The sequence below is a fragment of the Chiloscyllium plagiosum genome, chromosome 37 (genome assembly GCF_004010195.1).
Source record: "Chiloscyllium plagiosum isolate BGI_BamShark_2017 chromosome 37, ASM401019v2, whole genome shotgun sequence".
In the NCBI taxonomy this organism is placed as follows: Eukaryota; Metazoa; Chordata; class Chondrichthyes; order Orectolobiformes; family Hemiscylliidae; genus Chiloscyllium; species Chiloscyllium plagiosum.
The window spans coordinates 17013743-17027525 of NC_057746.1; the positions used below are offsets into that span (position 1 = coordinate 17013743).

Sequence of the window (13783 nt, forward strand, 5' to 3'; positions counted from 1 at the left end):
TTGGGTAAATACTCCCCCCCCCACCCCCCACCCCACCCACACGTCCCTCTCTCTACCCTGACCCTTCACCCGTCACCCCTCACCTGCTTCGCCATGGCGACCTTTTTCAGCATGTGTTCCATTTGTTCATCCACCAGCTTCATCCGGCGCAGAGCCTCCACGTCCGCCATCTTCTTGCCCTCATGTCTCTCCTTCTCCTCCAGCTCCTTCAGCCTCTGCCTCAGGCTCTCCAGCTGCAACAGGAACGCAGCCTGTCAGAGGGAGGGAGCGGGGACACCGGGAGGGGAGGGCGCGGGGACACCGGGAGGGGAGGGCGCGGGGACACCGGGAGGGGAGGGCGCGGGGACACCGGGAGGGGAGGGCGCGGGGACACCGGGGGGGGGGGGAGGGCGCGGGGACACCGGGAGGGAGCAAATGAGAACCTGGATACTCTGTATCCCCTGGCCAGAGGGCGGGAACGGATTGGGGGAGCGTGGGGATGGCACATTGGGAGGGGAAGGAACGGGACACTGGGATACTCTATATCCTCATGGTCAGAGGGAAGGAACGGAACACAGGCAGAGAGAGAGACTGGGATGGAGGGAGAGATGGGGACGGAGAGACAGAGAGAGAGACAAAACAGGAGCCAGAGAGAACTCAGATTCTCAGCACCGATCCTGAGAAGAAGTCTCTATGTTTGAACACAAAGGCCTCTTATTTTCCCAAATTCCAGGGGTAAGGGCTTGAATGTTGGCCAGCCTGATCACTGCAGGAAGCCAGGCTGCTGACAAATCAGGGCCTGCTTCCACAGAGTTGGAGACTGGTCAGACTGTCTCAGGGTGTTTCTCACCAAAGACAGCCTGCAGCAGGAATCTCTCACTCCGAGCCATCCAGGTTCGGCCTTCCCAAATGCTAACAGATCACAGACCATCCCCTCCCCTCAGATCACTGACTCCGGGCAATGGGGTGACCTGGAATCCCTTTGCCAATCCCTCACGCTGACCCTCCTGCAGAACATGCCACAGTGGGTGGCACGGTGGCACAGTGGTTAGCACTGCTGCCTCACAGCGCCAGAGACCCAGGTTCAATTCCTGCCTCAGGTGACTGACTGTGTGGAGTTTGCACATTCTCCCAGTGTCTGCGTGGGTTTCCTCCAGGTACTCCGGTTTCCTCCCACAGTCCAAAGATGTGCAGGTGAGGTGAATTGGCCATGCTAAATTGCCCGTAGTGTTAGGTAAGGGGTAAATGTAGGGGTATGGTTGGGTTGTGCTTCGGCGGGGCGGTGTGGACTTGTTGGGCCGAAGGGCCTGTTTCCACACTATAAGTAATCTAATCTAATCAGTCTGGCACTCACCTCTGCCTTTGCCCTCTTCTCTGATGCCATCAGCTGAACTTTGTCCCTCTGTTCCTTTGGCGATGAGCGGTACATGTCCAACAGGAGCTTCATCTCCTTCTGACTCTCCTGCGCTCTCCTGTACACACAGGGAACAAAAACACAGCGGTTCGGTGATAGAACTGGCAGGCCACAGTTCCTGTCTCTGAAAACCTGAATTATTCTGCATTGGGAGCACTGTGCAAAGTTCCTGTACCCGTCGTCCTGAGGTATTCCACACTGCGAGCACTGTGCACAGTTCCTGTCACAGTATACGTGAATTATTCTACATTGGGAGCACTGTGTACAGTTCCTGTCCCTGTATACCTGAATTATTCCATATCGAAGGCACTGTGCACAGTTCCTGTCTCTGTATACCTGAATTATTCCACATTGGGAGCACTGTGCACAGTTCCGTTCTCGGTATACTTGAAGTACTCCACATTGGGAGCACTGTGCACAGTCCCTGTCCCTGTATACCTGAATTATTCCACATTGGGAGCACAGTGCACAGTACCTACCTCTGTGTACTTGAAATATTCCACATTGGGAGCAGTGTGCACAGCTCCTTTCTGTGTATACCTGAATTATTCCATATGGGGAGCACTGTGCACAGTTCCTGTCACTGTATACCTGAATTATTCCACATTGGGAGCACTGTGAACAGTTCCTGTCACAGTAGACCTGAATTATTCCACATTGGGGGCACTGTGCACAGTTCCTATCTCTGTGTACCTGAACTATTGCACATTGGGATCACTGTGCACTGTTCTTGTCTCTATACACCTGAATCATTCCACAGTGGGAGAAATGTGCACAGTTCCTGTCTCTGTATACCTGAATTATTCCACAGTGGGAGCACTGTGTACAGTTCCTGTCTCTGTCTCCCGGAAGTATTCCACATTGGTAGAACTGTGCGCAGTTCCTGTCTCTGTATACCTGAATTATTCCATATGGAGAGCAGTGTGCACAGTTCCTGTCCCCATATACCTGTATAATTCCACATTGGGAGCACTATGCACAGTTCCTGTCTCTATATACTTGAAATATTCCACATTGGGAGCAGCGTGCACAGTTCCGTTCTCTGTATACTGGAATTATTCCACAGTGGAAGCACTATGCACAGTTCCTGTCCTCGCATACCAGAATTATTCCACATTGGGAGTACTGTGCACAGTTCATGTCACTGTATACCTGAAGTACTCCACATTGGAAGCACTTTGCACAATTCCTGTCACTGTATACCTGAATTATTCCACATTGGGAGCACTGCGCACACTTCCGATCTCTGTATACCTGAATTATTCCACATTGGGAGCAATGTACACAGTTCCTGACTCTGTATACCTGAATTATTCCACAATGGAAGCACTGTGCATAGTTCCTGTCCCTGCATACCTCAATTATTCCACATTGGGAGCACTGTGCACAATTCTACTCTCTGTATACGTGAACTATTCTACATTGAGAGCACTGTGCACAGTTTCTGTCTCTGTATACATGAATTATTCCACAGTGGGAGCACTGTGCACAGTTCCTGTCTCTGTATAACCGTATTATTCCACATTGGGAGCAGAGTGCACAGTTCCTGTTACTCTATCCCAGAATTATTCCCTTTGGGAGAACTGTGCACAGTTCCTGTCTCTGAAAACGTGAATCATTCCACATTGGGAGCACTATGCACATTTCCTGTTACTGTATACCTGAATTAATCCACATTGGGATCACTGTGCAAAGTTCCTGTCTCTGTCTTCCTGAATTATTCCACATTGGGAGCACTGTACACAGTTCCTATCTCTGTGTACCTGAACTATTACATATTGGGAGCACTGTGCACAGTTCCTGTCTCTATACACCTGAATCATTCCACAGTGGGAGAACTGTGCACACAGTTCCTGTCTCTGTATACCTGAATTATTCCACAGTGGGAGCAATGTGCACAGTTCCTGTCACTGTATACCCGTATTATTCCACATTGGGAGAACTGTGCACAGTTCCCATCTCTGTCACCCGGAAGTATTCTACATTGGGAGCACTGTACACAGTTCCTATCTCCGTGTACCTGAACTGTTGCACATTGGGAGCACTGTGTACAGTTCCTGTCTCTATACACCGGAATCATTCCACTGTGGGAGAACTGTGCACAGTTCCTGTCGCTGTATACCTGAATTATTCCAATGTGGGAGCACTGTGCACAGTTCCTGTCTCTATACACCGGAATCATTCCACTGTGGGAGAACTGTGCACAGTTCCTGTCGCTGTATACCTGAATTATTCCAATGTGGGAGCACTGTGTACAGTTCCTGTCTATGTATACCCATATTATTACACATTGGGAGCACTGTGCATAGTTCATGTCTCTGTATACCTGAATTATTCCACATTGGGAGCACTGTGCACAGTTCCTGTCTCTGTATAGCTGAATTGTTCCACATTGGGAGCACTGTGCGCAGTCCCTGTCTCTGATAACATGAATCATTCCAATTGGCAGCACGTGCAGAGTCCCTGTCTCTGTATACCTGAATTATTTCACATATGGAGCACTGTTCACAGGCCCTGAGTCTGTATACCTGATTTAGTCCCATTGGGAACACTGTGCACAGTCACTGGCATCGCTTACATGAAATATTACACATTGGGAGCACTGTGCACAGTTGATGCCTCTGTACACAGGAATTATTCCACATTGGAAGCACTGTGCTGAGTTCCTGTCTCTGTATACCTGAATTCTTACAGGTTGGAAGCAATGTGCATAGTTCCTGTTTCTGTATACCTGAATTATTCCACATTTGGAGCACTGTGCTCAGCTCCTGTCTCTGTATACATGAATTATTCCACACTGAGAGCGCTGTGCACAGTTCCTGTCTCATTATACCTGTATTTATTCCAAATTGGGAGCACTGTGCACAGTTCCTGCCTCTGTACACCTGAATTATTCCACAGTGGGAGCACTGTGCTCAGTTCCTGTCTCTGTACACCTGAATTATTCCACATTGGGATCACTGTGCACTGAAACTGTCTCTGTCATCCTGAATCATTCCACATTGGGAGCAGTGTGCGCAGTTCCTGTCTATGTATACGTGAATTACTCCACATATAGAGCACTGTTCACAGTCCATGTCTCTGTACACCTGAATTATTCCACAGTGGGAGCACTGTGCACAGTTCCTGTCTCTGTGTCCTTGAATTATTCTCGTTGGGAGCACTGTGCACAGCCTCTGGCATCGTATACATGAATTATTACACATTGGGAGCACCATGCACAGTTCCTGTCCCTGTATACCTGAATTATTCCATATTGGGAGCACTATGCACAGTTCCTGTCACCGTCTCCCTGAATTATTTCACATTGGGAGCACTGTGCACAGTTCCTGTCCCTGTATACCTGAATTATTCCACAGCAGGAACACTGTGCACAGTTCCTGTCACTGTATACCTGATTTATTCCACATTGAGAGCGCTGTGCAGAGCGCTGTCTCTGTCCTCCTGATACATTCCATATTGGGATCACTGTGCACAGTTCCTGTCTTTGTACACCTGAATTATTCCACATTGGGAGCACTATGCACATTTCCTGTTACTGTATATCTGAATTATTCCACAGTGGGAGCACTGTGCACAGTTCCTGTCTCTGTTTCCCAATTTATTCCACACTGGGAGCACTGTGCTGAGTTCCTGTCTCTGTATACCTGAATTATTCCACATTGGGAGCACTCTGCGCAGTTCCTGTCTCTGAAAACATGGATCATTCCACATTGGGAGCACTATGCACAGTTCCTGTCACTGTATACCTGATTTATTCCACATTGCGAGCACTGCGTGCAGTTCCTGTCTCTGTCTCCCTGAATTATTCCACACTGGGAGAACTGTGCACGGTTCTTCTCTCTGCATACCTGACTTATGCCACATTGGGAGCACTGTGCACAGTTCGTGTCCCTGTATACCTGATTTATTCCACATATGGAGCACTGTTCACAGTCCCGGTCTCGATATACCTGAATTATTCCACAGTGGGAGCGCTATGCACATTTCCTGTTACTGTATATCTGAATTATTCCACAGTGGGAGCACTGTGCACAGTTTCCGCCTCGGTATACTTGAATTTTTCCACAATGGGAGAACTGTGCACAGTTCCTGTCTCTGTCTCCCAATTTATTCCACACTGGGAGCACTGTGCTGAGTTCCTGTCTCTGTATACCTGAATTATTCCACATTGGGAGCACTGCGCGCAGTTCCTGTCACTTTATTCATGAATTATTCCCATTGGGAGAACTGTGCACAGTGCCTCGCACCGTATACCTGAATTCTTACACGTTGGGAGCACTGTGCACGGTTCCGGTCTGTGTCCACCTGAATTATTCCACATTTAGAGCGCTGTGCACAGTTCCTGTCTCTGTATACCTAAATTATTCCACATTGGAACACTGTGCACAGTTCCTGTCTCTGTATACCTGAATTATTCCACAATGGTAACACTGTGCACAGTTCCTACCTCTGTATACCTGAATTATTCCACAACGTGAGCACTGTGCACGGTTCCTGTCTCTGTCTCCCGATTCATTCCACACTGGGAGCACTGTGCTGAGTCCCTGTCTATGTATACCTGAAGTATCCCACATTGGGAGCACTATGCAAAGCTCCTGTCACTGTATACCTGAAGTATTGTACAGTGGGAAGACTGTGCACTGTTCCTAACCCTGTACACTTGAATTATTCCACATTGGGAGCACTAGCTCAGTTCCTGTCACTGTATACATGAATTATTCCACATTGGGAGCACTGTGCACAGTTCCTGACAGTCTCCCTCAATTATTCCATACTGGGAGGAGTGTGCAACGTTCCTGTCACTGTATACCTGAATTATTTTCAACATTGGGAACACTGTGCACAGTTCCCGCCTCTGTATACCTGAATTGTTCCACATTGCGAGCAGTGTGTACAGTTCCTGTCTCTGTACACGTGAATTATTCCACAGTGAGAGCGCTGTGCACAGTTCCAGTCTCCGTACACCTGAAGTATTCCACATTAAGAGCGCTGTGCGCAGTCCCTGTCTCTCTCTCCCAATTTATTCCACACTGGGAGCACTGTGCTGAGTTCCTGTCCCAGTATACCTGAATTATTTCACATCGGGTGCTATGTGCGCAATTCCTGTCACTGTCTCCCTGAATTATTCCACATTGGGAGCTCTGTGCATAGTTCCTGTCACCGACTACCTCAATTATTTCACATGGGGAGCTCTGTGCAGTTCCTGTCGCTGTGTACCTGAATTATTCCACAGTGGGAGCACTGTGCACAGTTCCTGTCTGTGCCCCTGAATTATTCCTATGGGGAGCATTGAGCACAGTCCCTGGCATCGTATACATGAATTATTACACACTGGGAGCACTGTGCACAGTTCCTGTCACTGTATACCTGAATTATTGTACATTGGGAGCACTGGACACAGTTCCCGCCTATATATACCTGAATTATTCCACATTGGGAGCCCTGTGCACAGTTCTTGTCCCTGTATGCCTGCACTATTTCACTGCGTACAGTTCGCGCCGCGGTATACCTGAATCATTCCACATGGGGAACACTGTGCACACTTCCCGCCACATGTACACCTGAATTATTCCACAATGGGAGCACTGAACACAGTTCCTGTCTCTGTCTCCCGATTCATTCCACAATGGGAGACTGTGCACAGTTCCTGTCCCAGTATACCTGAATTATTTCAGATTGGGAGCACTGTGCACAGTTCCTGTCCCGGTATACCTGAATTATTTCAGATTGGGAGCACTGTGCACAGTTCCTGTCATTGTCTCACTGAATTATTCCACATTGGGAGCACTGTGCACAGTTCCTGTCACTGTATACCTGAATTATTCCACATTGGGAGCACTGTACACAGTTCCTGAGTCAGTATTCCTGAATTATTCCACATCGGGAGCAGTGTGCAACGTTCCTGTCACTGTATACCTGCATTTTTGCACACTGGAAGCAGTGTGCAACGTTCCTGTCACTGTATACCTGAATTATTCCCATTGGGCGCACTGTGCACAGTTCCTGGCACCCGGGTACCTGATTTCTTACACGTTGGGAGCACTGTGCACACTTTCTCTATCTGTATACCTGATTTATTCCACATTGCGAGCATTGTGTACAGTTCCTGTCTCTGTACGCGTGAATTATTCCACAGTGAGAGCGCTGTGCACAGTGCCAGTCTCTGCATACCTGAATTAATCCACAATGGGAGAACTGTGCTCAGTTCCTGTCTCTGTATACCTGAATTATTCCACACTGGGAGCACTGTGCACAGTTCCTGTCCCAGTATACCTGAATTATTTCACATTGGGAGCTTTGTGCACAGTTCCTGTCACTGTCTCCCTCAATTATTCCACATTGGGAGTTCTGTGCACAGTTACTGTCTCTGTGTACCTGAATTATTCCACATTGGGAGCACTGTGCACAGTTCCTGTCCCTGTATACCTGAATTATTTCACATTGGGAGCTTTGTGCACAGTTCCTGTCACTGTATACCTGAATTATTCCACATTGGGAGCACTGTGCACAGTTCCTGTCTCTGTGTACCTGAATTATTCCACAGCGTGAGCACTGGACACAATTCCTGCCTCTGTACACCTGAATTATTCCACATTGGGAGCACTATGCACAGTTCCTGTCTGTGCCCCTGAATTATTCCTATTGGATGCATTGAGCACAGTCCCTGGCATCGTATACATGAATTATTACACATTGGGAGCACTGTGCACAGTTCCTGTCTCTGTATACCTGAATTATTCCACATTGGGAGCCCTGTGCACAGTTCTTGTCCCTGTATGCCTGCACTATTTCACTGCGCACAGTTCGCCCCTCGGTATACCTGAATTATTCCACATTGGGAGCACTGTGCACAGTTCCTGTCACTGTATACCTGAATTATTCCACATTGGAGGCAGTGTGCAACATCCCAGTCTCTGCATAGTTGAATTAATCCAAAATGGGTGCACTGTGCACAGTTCCTGACTCGGTATACCTGAATTATTCCACACTGGGAGCACTGTGCTGAGTTCCTGTCCCAGTATACCTGAATTATTTCACATCGGGGGCTTTGTGCACAGTTCCTGTCACTGTATACCTGAATTATTCCACAATGGGAGCACTGTGCACAATTGACTCCCTCAATTATTCCACATGGTGAGTACTGTGCACAGTTCCCTCCTCTGTATACCTGTATTATTCCACAGTGGGAGGTCTGTGCACAGTTCCTGTCTATGCCCCTGAATTATTCCACATTGGGAGCACTATGCACAGTTCCTGTCTGTGCCCCTGAATTATTCCTATTGGAAGCATTGAGCACAGTCCCTGGCATCGTATACATGAATTATTACACATTGGGAGCACTGTGCACAGTTCCTGTCACTGTATACCTGAATTATTGTACATTGGGAGCACTGTACACAGTTCCCGTCACTGTATACCTGAATTCTTCCACAGTGGGAGCACTGTGCACATTCCTGACACTGTCTCCCTGAATTATTCCATACTGGGAGCACTGTGCACAGTTCCTGTCACTGTATACCTGAATTATGCCACATTGGGAGCACTGTACACAGTTCCCGAGTCGGCTTTCCTGAATTATTCCACATTGGGAGCAGTGCGCAATGTTCCTGTCACTGTATACCTGAATTATTCCACACTGGAAGCAGTGTGCAACGTTCCTGTCACGGTATACCTGAATTATTCCCATTGGGAGCACTGTGCACAGTCCCTGGCACCGGATACCTGAATTCTTACACGTTGGGAGCATTGTGTACAGTTCCTGTCTCTGTACACGCGAATTATTCCACAGTGAGAGCGCTGTGCACAGTTCCAGTTTCTGCGTACCTGAATTAATCCACATTGGGAGCAGTGTGCTCAGTTCCTGCCTCTGCTTATCTGAATTATTCCACATTGGGAGCACTGTGCTCAGTTCCTGCCTCTGTATACCTGAATTATTCCACATTGGGAGCACTGTGCACAGTTCCTGTCACTGAATACCTGAATAATTCCACAATGGGAGCACTGTGCATAGTTCCTGACACAGTCTCCCTGAATTATTCCATACTGGGAGCACTGTGCACTGTTCCTGTCACTGTATACCTGAATTATTCCACAATGCGAGTACTGTGCACAGTTCCTGTCTCTGTACACCTGAATTATTCCACACTGAGCGTGCTGTGCAAAGTTCCTGTCTCATTATACCTGTATTTATTCCACATTGCGAGCACTGTGCACTGTACCTGTCACTGTCTTCCTCAATTATTCCACATTGGGAGCACTGTGCACTGTCCCTGCCTCTGTATACCTGAATTATTTCACATTGGGATCACTATGCACAGTTCCTGTCCCTGTATACCTGAATTATTCCACCTTGGGAGCACTATGCTCAGTTCCTGTCACTGTATACCTGAATTATTCCACATTGGGAGCACTGTGCACAGTTCCTGTCTTTGCCACCCCGATTCATTCCACACTGGGAGCACTGTGCACAGTTCCTGCGTCTGCACACCCGAATTATTCCACATGGGGAGCACTGTGCACAGATCCTGCTTCTGCACACCTGAATTATTCCACATGGGCACCACTGTGCACAGTTCCTGTCTCGGTCTCCCGATTCATTCCACACTGGGAGCACTGTGCTGAGTTCCTGTCTCTGTATACCTGAATTATTCCACACTGGGAGCACTGTGCACAGTTCCTTTCTCTGTACACCTGAATTATTCCACACTGAGAGCGCTGTGCACAGTTCCTGTCTCATTATACCTATATTTATTCCACATTGCGAGCACTGTGCACAGTTCCTGACACTGTGTCCCTGAATTATTCCATACTGGGAGTACTGTGCGCAGTACCTGTCACTCTCTTCCTCAATTATTCCACATTGGGAGCACTGTGCACAGTTCCTGTCACTGTATACCTGAATTATTGTACATTGGGAGATTTGTGTACAGTTCCTGTCTCGGTGCACCTGAATTATTCCACATTGGGAGCACTGTGCACAGTTCCTGTCTCTGTCTCCCGATTCATTCCACAAGGGGAGGTCTGTGCACAGTTCCTGTCTCTGTATACCTGAATTATTCCACACTGAGAGCGCTGTGCACAGTTCCTGTCTCATTATACCTATATTTATTCCACATTGCGAGCACTGTGCACAGTTCCTGACACTGTGTCCCTGAATTATTCCATACTGGGAGTACTGTGCGCTGTGCCTGTCACTGTCTTCCTCAATTATTCCACATTGGGAGCACTGTGCACAGTTCCTGCCTCTGTTTACCTGAATTATTTCACATTGGGCTCACTGTGCAGAGTTCTTGTCATGGTATACCTGAATTATTGAACATTGGGAGCTCTGTGCACAGTTCCTGTCCCTGTATACCTGAATTATTCCACATCGGGAGCTTTGTGTACAGTTCCTGTCTCTGTACACCTGAATTATTCCACCTTGGGAGCACTATGCTCAGTTTCTCCCACTGTATACCTGAATTATTGTACATTGGGAGCACTGTGCACAGTTCCTGTCTTTGTCACCCCGATTCATTCCACACGGGGAGCACTATGCACAGTTCCTGTCTCTGTATACCTGAATTATTCCACATTGGGAGCACTATGCACAATTCCTGTCACTGTATACCTGAATTATTGTACATTTGGAACACTGTGCACAGTTCCCACCTCTGTATACCTGAGTTATTCCACATTGGGAGCACTGTGCACAGTTCCTGTCACTGTACACCTGAATTATTCCACATTGGGATCACTGTGCACAGTTCCTGCCTCTGTTGCCCCGATTCATTCCACACTGGGAGCACTGTGCACAGTACCTATCCCTGTATACCCGAATTATTTCACATCGGGAGCTTTGTGCACTGATCCTGTCTCTGTGCACCTGAATTATTCCTCATTGGGAGCACTGTGCACAGTTCCTGACACTGTGTCTGAATTTTTCCATACTGGGAGCATTGTGCATAGTTCCTGTCTCTGCATACCTGAAGTTTTCATATTGCGAGCACTGTGCTCTGCTCTTACGCATCAACTTACTTGAGTTCGCCTCGTAGCTGTTTGACCATCTCCGCCTCCTTTTTCTTGGTGTCCTCGGGTTTGCTTCTGTCTCTCTCTTTGTCTGCCTTGTCCTTGTCCCGATCTTTCTCGGTGTCTTTCTCCCTCCCCTTCTCCCTGGCCCGTTCTCTCTCCTTCTCGCGCTTCTCCCGCTCTCTCTCTTTTTCTTTCTCCTTCTCCTTCTCCTCTTCCTGCTGCTGCTGTCTGCGTTGCTTGGCAGCCTCGGCCTCCTCTTTCTCCCTCTTGCTGCTACCGTCCTCGGGCTCCTGCTTGATGTCTGGGGCCTCCTCTTTGACCTGCTCAGTGCCTCCGGCCTGCGGTTGCGACCCGCTGGATCCCCGCGACCGGACCTTGGAAGGCGGGAACGGAAAGGGGCCGTGACTGTCAACTCGCACCATCCAATGCCTCTAACTCCCTCCCCACTCACTCCCACAAGAGGGTCAGGAAAGGCCCAGCCTTCAGCTGGGGCCTGTGCTGACAGATTGCCAGAACAGCCTGGCCACAGTCAGCTCAGTGTTTTTCCCTGGAGCGTTGGAGGCTGAGGTTTATAAACCTTACAGAGGTTTATAAAATTATGAGGGGCATGGATAGGGTAAATAGACAAAGTCTATTCCCTGGGGTGGGGGAGTCCAGAACTAGCAGGCGTAGGTTTAGGGTGAGAGGGGAAAGATATAAAAGAGACCCAATAGCAACGTTTTCACACAGAGGGTGGTACGTGTATGGAATGAGCTGCCAGAGGAAGTGGTGGAGGCTGGTACAATTACAGCATTTAAAAGGTATATGAATAGAAAGGGTTTGGAGGGACAAGTGCTGGCAAATGGGACTAGATTGTGCTGGTCGGCATGGACGAGTCAGACCAAAAGGTCTGTTTCAGTGCTGTACATTTCTATGACTCTGCGACCGCAGCTGATAATGAGGACTACTGGGAGGTGATGGCCGAGTTAATTTAGAGATCCCGGGTCTGGAGACCCTTGTTCAAATCCTGGCACTGCAGATTTTGAGATTTGAATTCAATAAAAATCTGGAATTAAAGAATCTAGTGACAACCATAAATCAATCACCGATGGTCGGTAAAAACCCATCGGGTTCACTGACGTCCTCAAGAGAAGGAATCTGCCCCTCTGACCCAGTCTGGCCTACATGTGACTCCAGACCCGTAGAGATGTTAGTCACTCAGTTTAGGGACAGGCAATGAAGGCCGGCCCAGTAGTCAGCGACACCGTCACGTTCCGTAAATGAGGGTTTTCAAGACTACATTAACCCGGGGAGCCGGGAGAGTTGAGAAGAAGTGGTTTTCAGTGACCGTGGCGTTGGAAATTCGGGCACTCCAGTCAAAGGAGGAGGAAATGAAGAAAATTTTCTTTTTCTTAAGTAACACGCAGCGGGTGGTTTGTGATTTGTGATGCTGAAAGGACCACCAGTGACGGGTAAAGTCGAGAAAAAAGAGGGTTCCCAGGGGACGAGGCCGTGGATTTGAACAGGATGTGTTTCCAGGGAGGGATGCTGGGTTGAAGGGAGGTCAAACGCATGCTGTTCCTCAAAAGAGGGGAGGGGGGTGCTTGATAGGCCAAATGGCCTCAGCGTGCACCACGGTATTCAACGCCAGTGAATTTACAGCTCTCCCCCCTGCCCCTCGCAAACGCTCACCCACCCCCTGACCCCCCTCAGCCCTACCTGGCAGACACCCCCACCGTTCACCCTGACTCACCAGGCCCAGCTCGCTGTGGGTCTCCCAGACTTTCCGCCGCACCTTGGCCAGCTCTGCGTGGCTGTCTCGCAGCCTCCGTTTGTAACGCTGCACATCGCCCTTCAGCTGGTGGTTGTGGTTCTGCAGGCTGCTGATCAGGTGACGCATCTCCCGGTTGATGGGCCCTGGACAAGGACGGAGGAGTGGGAAGAGAGGAGGAGTAGAGATCCCGGACCGAGGAGAGAGCCATCACCCCACCTCGTAGTGGGGTGGGGAGGGGGGGGGGGAAGAAGGAGGTGTTGGATGAACGGGAACAAGCGAGAACTCTTCCTTTCCCCACACCTCCTCCTCTCTCTCTCCCATCAATCATTTCCACTGGTCGCCTTTTCTCCCCTTCCCTCACTCCGTCTCCTCCCCTCACCATCTTCCACCTTTTTAATCTCCCTCCATCTCTTTAACCCTCCATCCTCAAACCTCCGTCTCCTCCTCCACACCCTCAAACCCTCCCCCATGCAGACTGCACTCACCCCCACCCCCACTCCCACTCGAGCCCCCCAAACCCCCCAAAACAGGCCTCCCCACTCCACAGGCCTCACCCTCCCTCCTCCAATCCACCACATCGTCCCCGCCAACCCACCCCACGCCGCCATCAACACCCAGGAACA

The 13783-nt window shown here is 49.1% G+C and overlaps 1 protein-coding gene across 1 annotated transcript in view; it reads right to left on the reverse strand.

Annotated features, from left to right (window-relative positions):
• Window positions 1–13783, reverse strand: part of rnf20 (ring finger protein 20, E3 ubiquitin protein ligase) — a 42964-nt gene that overhangs the window by 7522 nt on the left and 21659 nt on the right. Inside the window, exons 11-14 of the mRNA XM_043677858.1 lie at window positions 13140–13359; window positions 11414–11781; window positions 1334–1451; window positions 84–233 (exon numbers count right to left, since the gene is read on the reverse strand). Of these exons, the coding sequence (XP_043533793.1) occupies window positions 84–233; window positions 1334–1451; window positions 11414–11781; window positions 13140–13359 (856 nt within the window). The remainder of the gene's footprint in view (window positions 1–83; window positions 234–1333; window positions 1452–11413; window positions 11782–13139; window positions 13360–13783) is intronic.